This window comes from Miscanthus floridulus, chromosome 8 (genome assembly GCF_019320115.1).
Source record: "Miscanthus floridulus cultivar M001 chromosome 8, ASM1932011v1, whole genome shotgun sequence".
Taxonomy (NCBI): domain Eukaryota; kingdom Viridiplantae; phylum Streptophyta; class Magnoliopsida; order Poales; family Poaceae; genus Miscanthus; species Miscanthus floridulus.
This window is the reverse complement of record NC_089587.1, coordinates 60,259,421-60,278,981: the sequence shown is the minus strand read 5'-3', so window position 1 is coordinate 60,278,981 and position 19,561 is coordinate 60,259,421. Positions and strand designations below refer to the sequence as shown.

The 19,561-nt window shown below is 45.9% G+C and overlaps 1 protein-coding gene and 1 pseudogene across 1 annotated transcript; one reads left to right on the top strand and one right to left on the bottom strand.

Moving 5' to 3' along the window:
- The first annotated feature begins 8,039 nt into the window (after positions 1–8,039).
- Positions 8,040–8,849, top strand: LOC136469168 (uncharacterized; annotated as a pseudogene).
- Positions 8,850–10,115: 1,266 nt separating this feature from the next.
- LOC136472247 (uncharacterized) lies at positions 10,116–18,424 on the bottom strand. The gene is made up of 10 exons (XM_066469975.1): positions 18,113–18,424; positions 17,578–17,656; positions 17,360–17,454; positions 12,137–12,241; positions 11,957–12,036; positions 11,669–11,759; positions 11,488–11,595; positions 11,043–11,129; positions 10,765–10,833; positions 10,116–10,652 (listed from the first exon to the last, which is right to left on the bottom strand). Exons 1-10 carry the CDS (start codon positions 18,320–18,322, stop codon positions 10,470–10,472), a joined length of 1,107 nt encoding a protein of 368 aa, XP_066326072.1. The 5' UTR covers positions 18,323–18,424; the 3' UTR covers positions 10,116–10,469.
- Between the last annotated feature and the right edge of the window lie 1,137 nt (positions 18,425–19,561).

Here is a 19,561-nt window from a genome sequence, read left to right as displayed (position 1 = left end):
ATATCGTGCATCATCAAGCATCCTATTCATACATGTGTAATCTTGCATATAACAACTGAAACATTACTTTGAAACATACGAAACATGTTTGTGAAAAGTAAATGATGCATACACTTATTAGGGTTGTTTTGCTCTGATTCTTGCTTGCTAGTTGAGTAGAAACTGTTGGTTATGCTTGAAAATCATCTAGAATTGTTTAGCACAATTTTTGGAGCAAGGGTTGTATTCAAATTAATTCAAAATTTTGTTTCCAAAGTAATTTCCCAAAATTAGGGTTTTGAGTTAAAATTTAACTTTGATTCTATAATTTAAAATCTAGATAGAATTGGACTTTGGTCATAAAAGCAAAGTTGTAGGGAATTAAATTCTAAGCAACTTTCATTTTTGGTACATTTTCAAAAGAGGTCATTTTCTTGCTCAAAATAATATTTGAAAACTGTTATTTGAAAATTTTTTGAAAATAGAAATTGAAAAGAATGTTTTCTGTTTTAGCGGGCCGCCGCCTCGCTTCTGGCCCGCCAGCCGAAGCCGGCCCAGCGAGCCTCCCGCGCCGCGCGTGCCTCGCCTCGGCCCAGCCCCGCGCCGCGCCAGCCCGGCCTGCCTCCGCGCGCGCCGCGCCTTCTTCTCCCGCGCGCCGTGCCCGTCGCCGCGCCACGTCCCGACCGCGTCAGGCGACGCCCGCCGCGTGTCCGCCACGCGCCCGGCTAGCTCTGACCACGCAGCGTGCTGGCTGGCTTGAAGAGGAGCGCGCCCTGCTGCCAGCCGCACGCGCTCTGCCCTCCTTCACTCCTCCCGCGCTGCCTTTCCTTCCGCCAGAGCCGCGTGCCCCGAGCTCCGCCCTCGCCGCGCCCGAGCTCCGCCGGCGTCGAACTCCCGCACCACTGCGCCATTCTCCAATTCCTCGCGCCCGCAACTCCGCCTCGCCTTCCTTCAAGTCGCGCTCGAGCTTGCTCCGCCTTCCGAGCACAGGTCGGGCCTCCCCGCGTCTCGCCGCCGACGGCCATGGCGCCGCCGTGCTCGGCCGCCATGGAATCCGTCTTCCTTCTCCCCTCCAGCCTCGCCTAGCTACCCTACCGAGCTCGCCTTCTCCTCGCACGTCTCCTGCGCTCGCTCGCTTGCGCTGCCGTGGCCGGAGATGGCCGCCGGCCGCTGGCCGAGCTGCGCCGCCGCGCCAGCGCGCGCCCCGGCAAGGCACCTTGCCTCGGCTGGCCAGGCCAAGCCAGGCCGTGGGATGACGCCCTGTTGGGCCATTTTCCCCCTCCCTCGCGCTCGGGCCGCGCAGGCCGGTGATGGCCGTGGGCCAGCTGTTCCCTTCAGGCCGGCCCAGTAGAGTTTTAAAGAATTGTTTTCAATTTATTCTTTATTATTTAAAAACAGAAATGGTTTGAAAAATGTTTGGATGATCAAACTTGTTCCAAATTTGTTGAAACAAAATTTGTTAGGTTCCTTATCACCAGATCTACTTGGGAAAAATAGTGCATGTCATTTTTGATATACTTTTCTGTAGGATTTTATTTCATCATGAATATTGCTGATAACTTGAAAAATGTGTAGAAAAATCTATAATCTTGAGAAAAATATGATTCCAAGTTTGTTAATCTTATTATGTCATGTACTTCCTAGAAAAAATATGTTCCATACATGTGCTGTGGGAAAATTTTGAGGTGTAGTTCAAGTACTTTTAATGGCTGATTTTTGTTATTTTTGCTAGAAAGCAAACTTTGTATAAAACATGCATGTGATAATTTTTGTACAGTCATTATAGGCTATGAAGAACCTAGGAAAAATATTAATTCTGTTGTTTGACACTTTTCATAGTACAAAGTAATTTCATACTCATTTTTATGCTATAGCTTGTCATTTTTGTGTAGGATAGTTTACTTATCCCAATGCCATGAAATTTTTATGGTAGTCTGTTTAGGGTAGTAGTATGCTACTGTAATTTTCTTAGATTTTTAGGAGCATCAGAAATATAGGTTGCTATTCAAACCTATTATTAATTAGGGTTTAAGCAAGTGTTGCTTTAAGTGTGATTAAGAAATTAGTAAAGCTTTGGTGTATCTTTGAAGCATTTCATAAGATAGGTTAACTTAACATATTAATAGTAGAAGAGAATGCAGTAGATGACATGTGCTTGTAGCATAGTTCTTAGATGATGTTGACTACCTTGTATTTCTACATATCCATCGCATTCATCTCATTTGATGCACCGTTTGCATAATCCCTTACGCGCATTGCATCATACAGGATCGCAAACCGAGAACCCAGTCGTCATACCCGAGGAGCCCGAGGAGCAGCTCGAGGTGCAGCAGCAGGAAGTGCCAGAAGCCGACGAGGAGGACGTTGAGGAACTTCCGGAGTGCCCCGATCACCGTCCGAGCTCCTTCGAGAGAGGCAAGCCCCGGAGCATTTTTCTCCCGGTTTGTAATAATTTAATTAAATGCTTTACTTTAATTGATGCATTACGTTCAGGAGTTGTTAGCAACCGTTGCTGCATTATACCTTGTTTACCTTTGTTATACTACATCCTTGTTACCCGGTTATCCACAGTCGAGTCAATGCTTAGCTGGCTTAGACCGGTAGAAGTCGGGTGATTTCCTGTCACCTGCGAGCTATAGGTGGTTACCTGGATCTGTTTGGATGGCTCTGAAGTCATGATATAACTAAGTGTTAAATGAAGTTGAGACCGGGCGGAGACTTGCAGAGTTTTGGACTGTAGTGTTTCCGTCTGTGTCGATTAAGGACCGGCCGTTGTTGGGCCTCGAGTCATGTTGAACGCATGCCTTACATTTAGCTGGCCGGATAAAGTACCTTCCGACCGCGAAGCTGGGAGATTTTTCGGGCCGAGTAGATTGCCCGCAGCGCACTGTGCCGAAGCAGGTGTGGTAGGACACGGGGGCGGGATGATAAGACCAAAGTGCAGTCGGTCGGCCCCCGGGTACATGTGGTTCCTGGCAAACTCGAGATACCTGGAAAGTTGACTCGGTGATCAATATCTCACTTTAGCGGGTGAGTGAGATTTGTGTAAGGAATAAATCACCAGCTGGTTAGGAATCGATTCGAATCGCCATCGCTCCTGGATAGTGAGCACTTGACTTGAGTGACTTCATCGTAGTAAATGTTATGGAACACTTGGACAGTTATAATGAATATGACAGTATGGAAGTTGCTTAATGATCATTGGTTATCATTATCTGCTTAATCACATGTTTACTCTAGTATAGGTGCAAATCTAGTTGACAGATTAATAATAATTAATTTGGCAATAATGCTTTTAGAAAGGTTCTTGAAATGCTAAAAATGCTTCTTTTGCAAATGAGTCAGCTACCCTACTATAAAGCCCTTCATAATCCTTGGTGTCATTTATTTTCGGTTATGTCGGGTAAGTCTGGCTGAGTACATTCTCGTACTCAGGGTTTTATTCCCACTTGTTGCAGATGGGCAGATGTACTACGGCTACTGTATCAACTGCCTATATCCTGCGATGGGTGATGCTTAGGACCATGGGCATGGTCGTTCCTTATGTCTCATCTGATGCTTTTGTTGGAAATGATCATTCGCTGGCACTCTATTTAAACTCCGTGTGTGTGTAGTTTGAACAGATGACTTCCGCTATTTTCATTCGAACTGGTTTGTAATAACTATGTTGAAACTCTGATGTATTTGAGATCGCGAACTTTTATGTAATATGTGATGGTGACCGCTAAACTTATTACGATCATGACTGGGACACGAGTTGGTTTGAAATCATTCGTGATTTCACGGACTACCGGGTTATACGGGCTTAAGTTCGTTCAATCGTCTGCTCTGGTGGATGATTTTCTTACTTAATTTCGTATAATTGGTCGGTTCTGTTACAGTAAAAGCAGCGAGAGTTCTGATTCATTACCGAACATTACAGCACCAACAAGGTTCGAAAAGCTCCCAACAAGCCGAAGGCAAGGTAGACAGCGACGAGGTAAAGAAAAAGTAAACTAAGATAGATGCACCACCATTTTTAGGACCCCAGCGAGCATTGGGGCCGAAGTGACTGTTGCAGTAGTAGATCATATGGTAGCATCAGTCACCACATCGAGCCCGCTGGCGTTCTTGCATCCGAGGTTGGCAACGGACACGAGCTTGCGCAGCTCCGCCACCCCCAGAGGCAGCATGTTCCGTGCCAAGATGTTTCGCTTGTTGACGTGTTTCTTCAGCGTCTTGGAGCACCCTAACAGGGAGTTGAGGAGTGCTTTGCGTTGGACCGCCTGTGTGGTCATGTCCACGAAGTTGGCTGGTGCCTTGGCGGCAAGGCGCGAGCTGGCCCTCCTCGGGACGGGGGATCGGCAGCTGCAGCGCCAGTAGTAGCAGCGCCAGCAGCGCGTGGGCGGTGACAGTAAGTGATGATGCCCGGTGGCGGAGGCAGCCTGCTGACAGGAGGTGAGGCGAGCGACGGCGGAGGAGCAGCGACGCTAGCCGGGCTCGCAGGGCTTGAATTGGTGGCCACGGGAGAGGCAGAAGGCGGCGGCAAAGGCATCGGCGAGCTCGGCGGCGAAAGCGAGGAGAGCATACGCGCGAAGGAGAAAGCAAGCCCAAGGACGACCTGGACAGAGGGCGCCGCGGCCAGCTGCTGGCCACCCAGAGGATCAAAAGCATACTGCCGGTTGTACCCCTGGTCGTGGCTAGGCGGGAGCGGCGGGTACATCTGGCTGTAGTAGTGTGGCGGAGGGCGCGCCTGCTGCTCGCGGCTAACAAGACCCAAGGGCCCAAGGCTGGGACCATGGCGAGGAGGAGCAGGAGGGCCAAAAAAGCGCGCCAAGTTACCCTGGCTGTCAAGCTGATACTCCGTTGGCCAAACACGAATAGGCAGGATTTTGGCCACGCACCCAGGTCGGCCAACTCCCTTCGGAGCTTCTCCTCAAGGTCAATGACCGCCTGGAACTACCTGATGCCTGTTGGTGCACGGCTCTGAAGAAATAGAGATAGAGCTCTGAACATTACAAAGTATGCTTTCAGCTGTTCGGCAGCAGTGTAGTGATGTTGCAATAGATGATTCGTAGAGCCGAGTGGACTGTGGCTAGTAGTTTATTCAGCAGTTATTCTCTGAAGAACAAGGCTGGCCCTGCTATGGTGAAATTCAAGGAGAGGAGGCATCAGAGATTGCCGTGTATTACCTGTGTCACTCAGGAAGCAGTAATAACACATGTCTGATTGATACTAGAAGAGCAGTAGCGTGTGGACGCTGGTAGTGTTCAGCCATGTAAACTTTCAGTAGATATGTGCCTTAAACTTAAATGAAATAAAAAACTGAAAAAACTTCTAAATAAATGTAGAACCACATACAAATACAATGCAATATATATATATTAGAGAAACATATAAAATGTGTCAAGATTAAACATTTTGCAACCATTTTACACCCAACTTGTGGGCACATGATTTATTTGAATGATTATTAACTCTCATCAAGAACTAATCTTGCTAACAAATATCTTGAAATCATTACAAATGTTTAAGGTTACGTAGAAATGACGTATAAATAAAAATAAAATCGACAATTATTATTCCTAATATAAAAACCACAAATTTCTCTATTTATTTCTGAACCATCAAATGAGCTACATTATTAACAATAAAAGATTAGAAGATGAAGTTGCTAACCTTTAGAAAGAAGAATACAATGGATGGAGGATTGAAGATCTTCTCAAGAGTTAGCTGGCCGAGAGCAAGAACTTGCTCACCCAAGCAAGAAAACACACAACCAAGAGCAAATAATTGAACTGGATGCTCAAGCTGGGGGTAGGATATATAGTGGGGACATTTAGTCCCGGTTAGTGGAGCCGTCTGGGACTAAAGGTCAATCTCTAGTCCCGGTTAGACCCACTAACTAGAATAAAAGGGCAGCGCGACTTTTAGTCCTGGTTGGTGGCTCCAACCGACAGTCCGGCACTAAAGGGCGACCTTTAGTCCCCGGTTGGAGCGACCTTTAGTCCCTGGTTGGAGCCATCCACCGGAACTAAAGTCCCCTCCTGCAAAAGCATGCGGGGCTAGCCGTTGGGCTGTGGATTTTAGTCCCGGTTGGTGGCTCCAACCGGGACTAATTCTCCTATTAGTCCCAAGCCCAACTCTGATCGGGACTAAAGCAAAAAAAAATGGAAGGTCTGTTCTCTACTAGTGGCGTGTGCACTTGAAAACTGAAATAAGGGGGCTGGGTTTGATGCTCCATAGAACTGAAGAAAGCCCATGGTGTGCGAGTGTTGGTTTCCAGTTTCATTCAGTACTGGACAAAATGTATGCTTGTTTGTGATCCAGCAAATTATTAATGGCTTGGTTTGACAATCTACCTGGTGTGTTAATTGATTATTTGTTCCCAGTATTCATCTATAGCTAGTGTACGGGCGCATTCAGGGAAGCAATAGCACTGGCATATACTGATGGCACTCATGGGGAACCGAAGGTGTCAGGGCTGTGCATGCACTCTCCATTTCATCATGTACTTCCTGTTCTGATGGGCCACAAATTAAAGGCACGGAGTTTTTTCACATGAAACTGTCTTTGGTGTAAGATGAGAATATTTCAGAGCAATGGAAGCACACACACACACGACCAAACGAGTGGAGAATAAGCAATACAATGCCACAACCTGTATACAGCTTCACATGTTTCATTGTGACAAATGTCTGTCTCACAACCGTACTGGGAAAATTTTGCTCAGCCTTACAGTCCTAAGCTCATCTAGCCCACTCGATGTTCAGGGTAGAAGTATAAACAAACACCACAAGTTTATTCTCGGTCACCTTCAGCCTAGGACCATCAACAACCTAGTTGCCTGATGATTACATCAGTATACAAGCTTTGAGCCTTTGACAGAGACGGTCAGGATTTGGAGCTGATGGTCAATCATCTTGACCTTTTCATGCTTTGGTTGTTGAATCTGTTGGCGATGAACCTGTTGGTGAGGGACATGTATCGAGATCCCATTTTCCATTTGATTTCTTCATTTCGCTTTGAACCTGGATTTAACCATCAAGGTGTTCACTGTGTTTGCAAAGTTACCAATCGCCATTGCAATCAGCAGGATCACAAGAAGAATGCTAAAATATCCTACATCAGCTTGGCTGAGTGTGCAAGATTAGCAAACTTTATATTGCATGGGTCATTGCCAAACCTTGAAGAACTGGACCTCTCGCACACAGCAGTCAAAATGCTTGAGCTTGGAGAGGTGGTTGAAGTGGGAAATCTTCAGCGAGTCTTTTTTGTGGGATGCAGGCAGCTCCGCTCAATTTCATGGCCCAAAACCGAAATGTACAAACTAAGGCTGTTGTGCATTGACACTCGAGCAAGAGGAGAGGTGGACAACAGAAAACCATGGTCGCGTGATTGTTCTTTGATGGTCTACAAGCAGGACGAAGTAAAGGAGTATTGCCATGCATCTGTTGCCGTTGCAGACATGAGGTTCCTTCAGTCTTTTCCGTTTCTTTGGACAAGAGAAACCATTCGATGTGATAAGTGGTATCTCTGCTTGTCATCTACTAACAATGATGATGGAAGTAGAAGCTACCACAAGGACAAGACAGACCGCCCTTCTACCACAAGGACTGTTCGTTTGGCTGATAAGCCATGGCTGAAAGTACTATTGACTAATTTGTTGTGAGAGAAAAATACTGTTCGTTGACTGAAAAAGTACGGCTTATAAGCCAAGCGAACAGGACGAATGACTGCTGCTCCGCCCTCCCTGCCAAAGTCATTAACTTACCATTATGTCAGCACTGATCAGATATCAGCAGTAGCAGCTCCTCGACGCAATTTCTGCCACTAGACTTGGGCCTTGTTTAGATTGCAAGTTTTTTCACTCTCTCTCCATCACATCATATCTTTGGACATATGTATGGAGTATTAAATGTAGATAAAAAAATAAATAATTACATAGTTTGATTGTAAATTACGAGACGAATCTTTTGAGCCTAGTTAGGCCATGATTGGACAATAATTGTCAAATACAAACGAAAATGCTACAGTGTCAAATACTAATTCCTAACCTCAACCTAAACACGGCCTTGCACATGGAGATTGGCGAGGGAATCAGGGATGTCACCGACAAGGCCAGCACACGGGCAAGGGATGCAATACGTAATGTGGTGAGCAGGGTGCAGTCATTGCACGTGTATGACGGTTCCTCCATCACCACTATTGCGCCTCAACACATTTTTAGGGAAATGACATTTGGTGGCCTTGATGGGTAAATGTGCTCAAGTGGTGCCGCGTGGAACGATGCCCAAAGTTGGATACTGTCTTCGCCATTAACTATTACTGGGAATGTTTCTCTCACTTGGAAAACTTTTGGGCGGCTCATCTCTTGATGGCCCGTTCTATTTGGAGCGGACCAAGAAATCCAAGAGTGAATCCATATTCGTTTTCATTTACACAACTGCGGGCTATTCATCTGCACTACTGCCTCAGGCTCAGATATATATGTCCTCCCGATGGCATCGAACAATACCTTATCCAAGGTGTTAGAGACCCTCCTCATACACTGCTGTGGTGATCTCAAGCAGGTGTTCCTCATGGAGCAAGAGTTCCTAGAGAAAATAGCGGCCAACCATGAAAAAGGCATGCTGGGATTTCCAAACCTCAAGAGCCTATACCTGTATGATCTCATCAGTTTGCAACAGATCTGTGAGGCAAAGATGTTTGCTCCCAAGCTCGAGACCATCTATATCAGAGGCTGCTGGGGTCTGAGACGTCTACCGGCCACTGACAGTCGCCGCCGCCAAGATGGCCGCCCTGTGGCCGTGGACTGCGAGAAGGATTGGCGGGACAAGCTGGAGTGGGATGAGATGGAGTCTGCACCCCCGCCCCCTAGCCAGATGTAATCACCTACATGGTGCTGGCTTGCTTCTCCTGGTACGTACACACATGATCGAGCAACTTCCTCCCCTTAATTATTTGTAGTGATTTATTTCAAGTTATTTTCGTTTCATGTTCTGTGTACTGATGTTGGATTGGATCACTCTCTGTGGATTAATCTGGTGTTGGATCGACGGGATGATGACAGACAGTGTTTTCTTCTCTGTCATTGAGTGCTGCTTCGGGTGTATATGTGTGTGCTTGCCAAGTCTTCGGTGTGTTTTCTCAAGAATGAATAAATGGCTTAGTTCCTGATGATGCTAGCTACCTACATCGGTGTGTCTGTGGTTGATACTACCTACTATGTGTGAATTGGTGCTGGCTTCCTTCTCCTGGTACGTACACGCATGATCAAACAACGTCCTCCCCTTAATTTGTAGTAATTCATTTCTTGTTCCGCGTACTGATGTTGGATCACTCTCTGTAGATTAATCTGGTGTTGGATCGACGGGACGATGACAGACAGTGCTTTCTTCTGTCACTGGGTGCTTCTTCATATATAGCAGTACTGATGCTGCTGCTGCTACTGTGGTCAACCATGTTGGTTTGTGTTGCTTGTCAAGTCTTCGGTGTGTTTTGTCAAGAATGAATAAATAAGTTGGTTTCTACCTGCCTACTTCCCTCAACCAAGTTTGTTACATCGGTGTTGATGTGTGTGCTTGATACTACAGGAGGTGTGAATTTGTGTGTACATGTCTCTCTTGAGAGACTAACTGATTGATGTATCATTTTGCTTTGGTTTGGTTTCCTGGTTATCTGTGTGCGTGTGAGCTTGAAAATTGAAATAAGAGGCTGGGTTTGATGCCTCCACAGAACCCAACTGATGGTGTTCAAGTGTTGGTTTTCAGTTTCATTGAATGTATTGGACAAAATGTATGCTTGTTTGTGATCCATGCAGCAGCATGCTAATGCTGCCAGCAAATTATATATTGATGGCTTGGTTTGACAATCTACATGGATTGTTGACTGATTATTTGTTTCCAGTATTCATGCGTAGTACATGTTTTGCTAGCTATAATAGCTAGTGTATGGGTGCATTCAGGGGAGACTAAGTAATAGCACTGGCATATATACTAAATTACTGATGCCATTCATGGGAACTGAAGGCGTCAGGGCTGTTCATACATTCTACATTTCATCATGTACTTCTTGTTCTGATAGACCACAAAGGCTCGGTGTTTTTTCACACAAAACTGTCAAGAGTGCAATGGAAGCACGCACCAACATACAAGTGGAGAATAAGCAATATAATGCCACAACTTGTATACAACTTCACATGTTTCATTGTGACAAATGTCTGTCTCACAACTATACTGGGAAATTTTTGCTAAGCCTTACAGTCCTAAGTTCATCTAGCCCACTCGATGTTCAGGATAGAGGTATAAACAAACACCAGAAGTTTATTCTCGCTCACCTTCAGCCTAGGACCATCAGCAAGCTAGTTGCCTACATGAGTATGAGCTTTGACAGAGACGCTCAGGATTAGGAGCTGATGGCCAAAAAAACACTAATGCTTTACAATGGTATGAACCCTGGTTAAACACGGGCAATGTTCACAGGATAAGCAATTTTTCCTCTTGACCTTTTCATGCTTTGGTTGTTGAATCTGCCAGCGATGAACCTGTTGGTGAAGGGCATGTATCGAGATCCCGTTTGCCCTTTGATTTCTTCATCTTCGCTTTGAACCGGGACTTAGCCATCAAGGTGTCCACTGTGTTTGCAAAGTTACCAATTGCCATTGCAATCAGCAGGATCCCGCAGACCACGACCTGCGGCAGAACACAAAGCATATAACATGGATAAAATACTAAAGAAACCTGATTGCATTAGCAACTAAAAATACAATGGAATCCTTGTTTATTAACAGCTAAAGTCTCTGACCTGCCACTCAGGGACGACACCAGTATGAGCTGTGCGAAGAAGTAAAAACCCAACATAACCCTCAAATCCCTAAACAAAAAGGAAAAAGAACAATCAGCTATTTCCTCCACCGGCCATATGTTTATGAGAAGATTGTAACATCATGTTACATGATGCAATCATGAACCAAGCGTACAAAAAATGATATTGGATATAGAAGCAAGGAGATAACTGCGGGTTATGCAGATAACTGCAGGCTGTCGTGTTCAAAAGCATTAAGCCATCAGAAGAAAGAATACCTGCAAGAGAAAAAGGAGAGGACACAACAGCAACAATTGACCTTCAACACCAGCTGTCTCTCCCCATACAACATCCATCCTTTTAGCCTGATGACAAAGCAAAATTCCAGTCACGAAAGATTACTTTGACTGAAGTAACTGCACAGTATAGGTCCATTTAGGTTTATCCTAACTCCTAAGTCAAACTTCAACTTTGACCATCAACATCTATTATATAAAGATTGGTAAAGCAAGATCAACATTGTTAGACTCAATATAAGAAATACTTTCATAACTTTTGAATCTAGTATTTTCAATATATATAAAAATTTATGATAGTGATGATCAAAGCTAAACAAAATTTGAGACCGGGCAAAACTAGATGGACTTATATTTGAGATTGGATAAAGTAAATTCTATCAAGACAATAAGGGTGAGATCCTCCTTTTTTTTGTCAGAATATTACCTTCCCCAAAGCAATCCTAGTATATAATCTTTGACGCTGATATCTATTTTGCAACATCATGACAAATCCTTGCATTATGGCCCAGCACAGAAAAAGTTCAACGCCTCTCTGTCAAGAAAAAAAAAGGTTAAGCACATGCATTTGTATACATTACATAATGAAAAGATAAAAAAATGCATACCTGCTTGCGTGCACAATTAGGTTGCCCCTTTATCTCCCACGTGAGACTTATAAGAGACATCAGCATGGCACAGTAGTGATGAAGTATCCACCTTAAGGGAGAAAACAACAAGAAGAGATAGTCACAATATGGAACCGGGACAAAAAGGCAAATGGAATAGTGGATAAATAGGTCTTGGAAAACAGAAGTTATCCCACATGCATTAGTTTAAAAGCTTTTAACCCACAGGCCACAACACCCTTAGTTTCTGTAGATATGATTATATGCCAGAGCATCAGTAATCCTTACCAAGGACGAATATCACTTCCATTAACTCGCAGGATGTTCTCACGCAAAGCTAAACTAGTATACAGGAATAACAACCAAGCCTGTACAAGGTAAGTTGAGATATCAGTGTCTTTTGGCAGCATGAAACATAGGATTAATTCAACTATTGCTGCATTGCTGCAAGCCAGCATTAGAGTGTACCTGGTATAGCTGAACTGGCAATGCTGGAAAGCATCCATTCCATAACCATTGTCGAAGAAACAACAGAATCACCGGAAAACCAAGAAACAGCAAGGCAGTTCTGTCCTGGAAATGAGGGGGAAAAGTGATTAGAAACAAAATAAATTTTATAGCTAGTATGAATCTATCATCCAATCCAAGGATCTAACACTGATAGCTAAACTAAGATTCCTTTTGCAAAAGCAGAGTAAAAGGATACATCTAGTTTCTTATTTGTATACTTAAAGATGACCAAATAACTCCGCCTATGTTGTCTCAACATAGCAGGTCCCAAGCCCTAGTAAAGGGGGAGGATTGTGATAGGCGTGGCGAGCCAACGTTAAATCTAGCCATTCTAATGGAGATGAAACCCGAAAGAAAACCGTTGGGGCATAACCCTCTTAGCGACGCGCCATATCGAAACCCGGGTATGGTGTTAAATGGGCAAGGGCCGGGTCGGCACCCCCTTGGTGACGCGCCGTGTCGCGATCTGGGCATGGTGTCAAGTGAGCAAGGATCGGGTCGTCGTTTCCTTAGTAGCGCGCTACATCGACGCCCGGGTGTAGTGAAAAATGACCAAGGGTCTTCACATCTAAGTCGACGGGTGCGAAGGGTAAGGAAGCTAGTCGAACCAACTAGGATTCGTTTAGGTAGTTGGAATATAGGGTCGCTTACAGGTAAGTTAAGAGAATTAGTTGATACCGCGACTAGGAGGCGCGTAAATATATTATGCGTTCAAAAGACTAAATGGAAGGGTCAGAAGGCAAAGGAGGTGGACAATACAGGTTTCAAGCTTTGGTACACAGGGACAGTCGCGAATAGAAATGGAGTAGGAGTTTTAATTGATAAGAGCCTCAAGAATGGTGTGGTGGGAGTGAGAAGGCAAGAAGATAAGATTATCTTAGTCAAGCTTGTCGTTGGTGATATGGTCTTGAATGTAATTAGTGCGTATGCCTCCCAAGTAGGCCTCGACGAGAGTGCTAAGAGACAGTTCTAGGAAAACTTAGATGGCCTGATTAGAGCTGTACCTAATAGTGAGAAGCTTTCTATAGGAGAAGATCTTAATGGGCATGTAGGTACTACAAGCGCAGGTTTCGAGGCAGTTAATGGAGGTTTTGGGTATGTTAGTAGGAATCAAGAGGGGGAGGAAGTTCTGGACTTCGCGGTAGCTTTTGACCTGATGATAGCCAACACTTTCTTTAAAAAGAGAGAATCTCATATAGTGACCTTCAGTAGCGGACAACACTCTAGCCAGATTGACTTTGTCCTCGCAAGAAGAAAGGACAAACGAGCATGCTTGGGTTGCAAGGTGATACCATGGAAGTGTGTTGTTTCTCAACGTAAGCTTTTGGTGGCAGACTTTTGTTTTCAGGTGCGTGCCCGTAGAAATAAACAAGCTAAGATTGAAAGAACAAAGGAGTGGAAACTGAAATGGGAGACGTCAGAGGTATTTAGGAAAATGGTTATAAAAAATGGCTCTTGGAAAGAAGAAGAGGGCATAAACAACATGTGAGAGAAGATGGCAACCAACATTCGGAAGGTGGTCTCAGAGGTGTGTGGAGTAACCAAAGGAAGTGAAGGCGAGGATAAAGATACTTGGTGGTGGAACAAGGAAGTCCAAAGGGCTATTAAGGAGAAGAAAGAATGCTATAGACGCTTGTACCATGACAGAAGTGTGGACAACATAGAGAAGTACAAGGTGACAAAGAAGACTGCAAAGCGAGCTGTAAGTGTGGCAAAGGGTAGAGCGTACGAGGATCTTTACCAACATTTGAGTACGAAGGAAGGAGAGAAAGACATTTATATGATAGCTAGGGTTCGTGAGAGAAAGACAAGGGACTTCAACCAAGTTAAGTGCATTAAGGATGAAAGGAAGCATCTCTTGGTGAAGGAGGATGAGATACGACATCGATGGCAAGAGTATTTTGACAAATTGTTCAATGGTGAGAATACGGACACAACCTTTCAGTTGGATGACTCTTTTGATGACACCAAAAGGCGCTTTGTGCGGAGAATCCAAGAATCTGAGGTCAGAGAGGTGTTGAAAAGAATGAAAAGAGGTAAGGTGATGGGACCGGATGGTATCCCAATCGAGGTGTGGAGATGCCTCGGGGACATAGCTATAGTATGGCTAACCAAGCTGTTCAATCATATTTTTCGATCGAACAAGATGCTTGATGAGTGGAGAAGAAGTATATTGGTACCGATCTACAAGAATAAAGGGGATATTCAAAGTTGTACTAATTATCGGGGAATTAAGTTGATGAGCCATACTATGAAGCTATGGGAGAGAGTTATTGAGCATCGCTTGAGAGCAATAACGCGGGTCTCTATGAACTAATTTGGTTTCATGCCTGGAAGGTCAACCATGGAAGCCATTTTCCAATGTTCGCCAAGGCGCTATTCCGCGCCCGCCTAGGCGCGCATAGTCGCTAGGCGGAGGGGTACCGCCTCGCCTAGGGGGGTAGGCGGTACCCTAGGCGGCGCGGACGTCGGGTGGTGCCGGCGGAGGGAGGAGGTCAGGTGGAGGAGGTAGGGATGTTGGGCGGGCGGCGGAGGCGGAGGTGCGAACGTCGGGCGATGCAGAGGGAGGAGGGGATGTCGAGCGGCGAGGGCGGAGCTGGAGACGTCGGGCGGCGGAGGTGTGAGCGGCGGCTGAGCAGGAGAGTGCGAATGGATGGAGGGATGAAGAAGTTGAGAACCGGACAAGGGTTGGTCGGTTGGATGGGCTTGGGCTGCTTTGTTGGCCTCTTTGACTAAGTATAGGCCCACTGCTAGGGTTGGAGAAAGAGAGAGGGACCAGGAGCTCTCACCGCCGCCGCCAGTCGAGCTCGACTCGTGCCGTCCCGATCAGCTCCCGCCGCCGGTCGAGCTCGCCCCACGCCACCCCGATCTGCTCCCGCCGCCGGTCGAGCTCGCCCCGCGTCTCCCTGATCTACTCCCACCGCCAGTCGAGCTCGTGTCACGCTACCCCGATTTGCTCCATCGACGCCCGGCCGCCATGAGCTCGGACTCTTCCCTCGCTGCGGTGAGTCTTCCCGTGCCCCAAGCGGCCTCCTCCTCTGTTCTTCCCTCCTCTGCTCCTGGCCTCCTCCCTCCTCTGTTCTTGCCTCCTCTGCTCCCCGCCGCCTCCTCCTCTGCTCTTCCCTCCTCTGCTCCTGGCCTCCTCCCTCCTCTGCTGTGGTTCTCAGGCTCGCCTAGGAAACGCCTAGGCAAGCCTAGGCGTGCCTAGGCTCTAGGCGAAGGGTCACCGCCTAGATCCCGCCTAGCGCCTTTTTCAACATTGCCATTTTCTTAATAAGACAAGTTATGAAGCGATATAGGGAGAAGAACAAGGACCTACACATTGTTTTTATTGACTTGGAGAAGGCTTATGATAAAATACCAAGGAATGTTATGTGGTGGGCTTTGAACAAACATAAAGACCCAACGAAGTACGTCGGGCTCATTAAGGACATGTACAACAATGTTGTGACTAGTGTTCGAACAACTGATGTTAACACGGATGACTTTCCGATTAGGATATGACTACATCAAGGGTCAGCTTTGAGCCCTTATCTGTTTGCCTTAGTGATGGATGAGGTCACAAGGGACATACAAGGGAACATCCCTTAGTGTATGCTTTTCGCGAACGATGTAGTGCTAGTTGATGAAAGCCGGACAGGAGTGAATCAGAAACTGGAGTTATGGCGCGAGACTTTGGAGTCCAAAGGTTTTAGACTCAGTAGAACTAAAACTGAGTATATGAGATGTGACTTCGGCACTACTACTCGAGAGGAGGAAGATATTAGTTTGGAAGGTCAAGTAGTGCTAGGAAGGATACCTTTCGATATTTAGGATCAATGCTACAGAGAGACGGGGATATTGATGAAGATGTTAGCCATAGAATCAAAGCAAGGTGGATGAAGTGGCGCAAGCATCTGGTGTCCTATGTGATAAAAGGGTACCACACAAGCTAAAAGGCAAGTTTTATTGGACTGCGATTAGACCTGCTATGTTGTATGGTACAGAATGTTGACCTACGAAAAGACGACATGTTCAATAGTTAAGTGTCGCGGAAATGCGTATGTTGCGTTGGATTTGCGGTCATACAAGAAGGGATCGAGTTTGGAACGATGATATACGTGATAGATTAGGGGTAGCACCAATTGAAGAAAAACTTGTCCAACACCGGTTGAGATGGTTTGGATATGTCCAACGAAGACCTCCAGAGCCACCGGTGCGTAGTAAAATCCTAAGCTAGGATAGTAACGTGAAGAGAGACAGAGGAAGACCGAAGTTGACTTGGATAGAGGCAATAAAAGGAGACTTGAAAGGATGGAATATACCCAAAGACTTAGCCTTAGATAGGAGTGCTTGGAAAACAGCTATTCACGTGCCTGGACCTTGATTGCTTCTGCTGGGTTTCAACTCTAGCCTACCCCAACTTGTTTGGGACTTAAAGGCTTTGTTGTTGTTTTGTTGTTGTTGTATACTTAAAAGAAGACCACATATACAACGATCCAAGTAATGTTGATGGAATACTATAGCTGAAATTGTCCTAAAAAGTTGCTTTTCCATTTGCACAGAAAGAGTGTTAATTCCAGTACCGGCATCAGCACAGCCCTGACAGGATAAACAGGAGCCCCTGAACTCACCACATATTATGTTCCACTAGGAAAAGTGAGGGAATGAAGAGGTCAAGAGGGATCTTGTGTTAGTCACTTCTGTAAACCTAGATAACTGGAAGTTACAAGGTTATAGTTTCAGAGGAAAATCAGAGTTACATTAATTCAAATTTATTTACTTCAAAAATTTATATTAATTAGTGGATAAAAACTCCCCCAAGTTAGACCACCTTGTTGACTGAATAGCATTAGATACAAAGAGAATTATTATGAGCATTTGGTCAGCTGAGCAGCACAGCTGTAACCTGAAGTCTAACAACCTTTTGTGCTTCCCCAGTTAGTTCCAATATTATTCAAATGTCATGGTAAAGATAAATTACACATTGTGACAGTGCATGTTTTCACTTCATGGGAGCTTTGATGAACGAACTAAAAATATCATTGTTCCCAAGATACTTGGATCAAAGAACAAGCCAAATTTCAAAACTCTAAATCAACTAGTGCCTCAGCACGATTATATATGATTCACACAAAGTCCCCATTTGAAAAACACAACTTGACATTTTGAATACCATGAATAATACAGTTTGACACATACCCTGTAGCTATTGTACTCCTCCTTCACCTTGAGCTGCACCTCCTTCCTTGTTGCCCGCAGATTTACTGGTCCCAAGAACATCTTCAGAAAAGCGCCTGCAAACCCAACAGAAGTACAGAACATTATTACAAACAAAACACAGGCTTCACCCCCGAAAAAGAAATAAGAAGACAAAACCCAAGAACAAGATGAACCAAGCTTAAAACAACTCAAATCACCTTGCGTCTTGCTCGGGAGCAGCGACGCAACATCGCCATCAACAATGAGGCACGTCGCTCGATCCAAGTCCTCCTCAACCTGGCCAAAACCACAGCCACATCAACACGAGCAAAATCACGCACATTGTGACGATCAATCAGCGGCAGGCACGGAAAATGATGAGACGACGATTCAGGAACCCAAGGAACTCCAAGAGTTCGTTCCCTCTCAGACACCCGGACTACATACACAGCCGCATTGGCGCTACCAAAGCTGGCACTTTTACAGCAGGCCAAATCGCAGTGCTACAGAAGCAGATCTCCCCAGCGATCCCGGCGCCACCCACCGCCCCAGCGACGCAGCATGTAGAGCCAAGCCAGCAGCGCACGGAACCCTAGGCGCACCCGGGGACCCGCACGGCGCGCGATCTCCTCAAGCGTCTCCGCGCACCGACACGCATCCGCCGCCGGGCGCAGTCACACACACAGGGGGTTCGGGAGACACATGCGCGCGCGCGCACACACAAAGAGCGCGAGTGCGTCGGGAGGAGCGCACCTTGTCACTGTCGGCGTGCGCCGCGGCAGCCTCGCGCAGCCGCCGGAGCTCCCCCTGGAGCGCGGTGGCGCGGCGGCGCAGCGCCTCCTCCTCCGCCCGCGTCCGCGTCAGCAGCGCCGCCGCCGCGTCCTGCAGCTCCCGCGCCTGCTCCGCCGCGCGCGCGGCCGCCGCCGCGCCGTCCTCCCCTCCTCCCTTCCTCTCCTCCCCCATCTCTCCTCCTCCTCTGCTCGCCTCGCCCCCCTCTGTAGCGAGAGCGGCTGCTCTGTCTATAGGGGCCGCGGGAGTGCGAGGCAGACGCACGCGGCTGGAGGCTGACCGGCGGGTCCCACGGCGCGTGGGTGGGAGTGGGAGGAGGTGGGTTGGTGTCGTGGTGATTTGGTTTGTGCTCTGCTGAGCTTTTTGTTTAATGGAGTGTGTGAATGCGATTAGATTTGGCAGCATTTAAACCAGGGGATGTAGATGTGGTAGATTTGGATGGGATTCGTGTGATTTTGGCCTCTTGCACTGGCCTTTTTAAGGGGGTTTGTTCGGCTTTTAGGGCTTTTTTCTAGGCTTTGGTTTACTTGTGGGCAATGAGGAGAGTATGTGTAGCCGATTTTTTGGTCGGTTTTGTGGGATGTGTCATCATGGTTTAACTTTTAAGAGAATTGTCGTGTTTTTGTGTATGGTATATGATGCACGTCATCACATAAGTTTCAATGCTTTGCGCTTTAGGTTGACGTGTTATTTGTGTTTTTCTGATCATATGTGTATCAAATTAATACAAGTTTGACAAATTTTTTAGGTGATACACTTTATGCTGTCGTGGCATTTGTATTTTTTTTAACTATGGGTAGTAAATTATCATAGGAATTTCACAGAAAATAGTTTTCATTTTTCCAAAAAAGAATCTCGCATTCCAAAATGCCCCTAAATATAGCTAGCTAGGGTCAAAAGACATTCCACCGTGTCCACAATAGTTTGATACATCCTGACATATACTCCGTATTAGCTTTTTCACATTTTGTTGAGCAATCACGTATATATGTACGAGTGTGATGCTCTCCTCTTTTTTGTCATAATAGCTGGTTATACTTAGATCTGTTTAGATCCATTAGCATTAAAAATTAGCAGATAAAATTAGTACCAGTAGATCCAAACAGACCTGCTAATTATTAGCTAGAGGGCTGCTAACTATTAGTTTCATTAGCAAGTGTGGAGTTATTAATATGTGCTAATAGTTCATATCTACATTCAACCCATTATGCAACCACCTATAAGCAGACGGATCCAAACCGCCTTCTGCTAAAAATTAACAGCTATGAGCTAGCTGATTTTTAGTGGCTAATAGATATAAACAGGACCTTACGTTGTGGTAGGTTGATAGCCACGTATGTTGTGCTATCTGTGTCTATTTTCCCTATAATTGGACAAAAAGTTTGCCATTGAATGAGGCGAAACGGAGCTAGC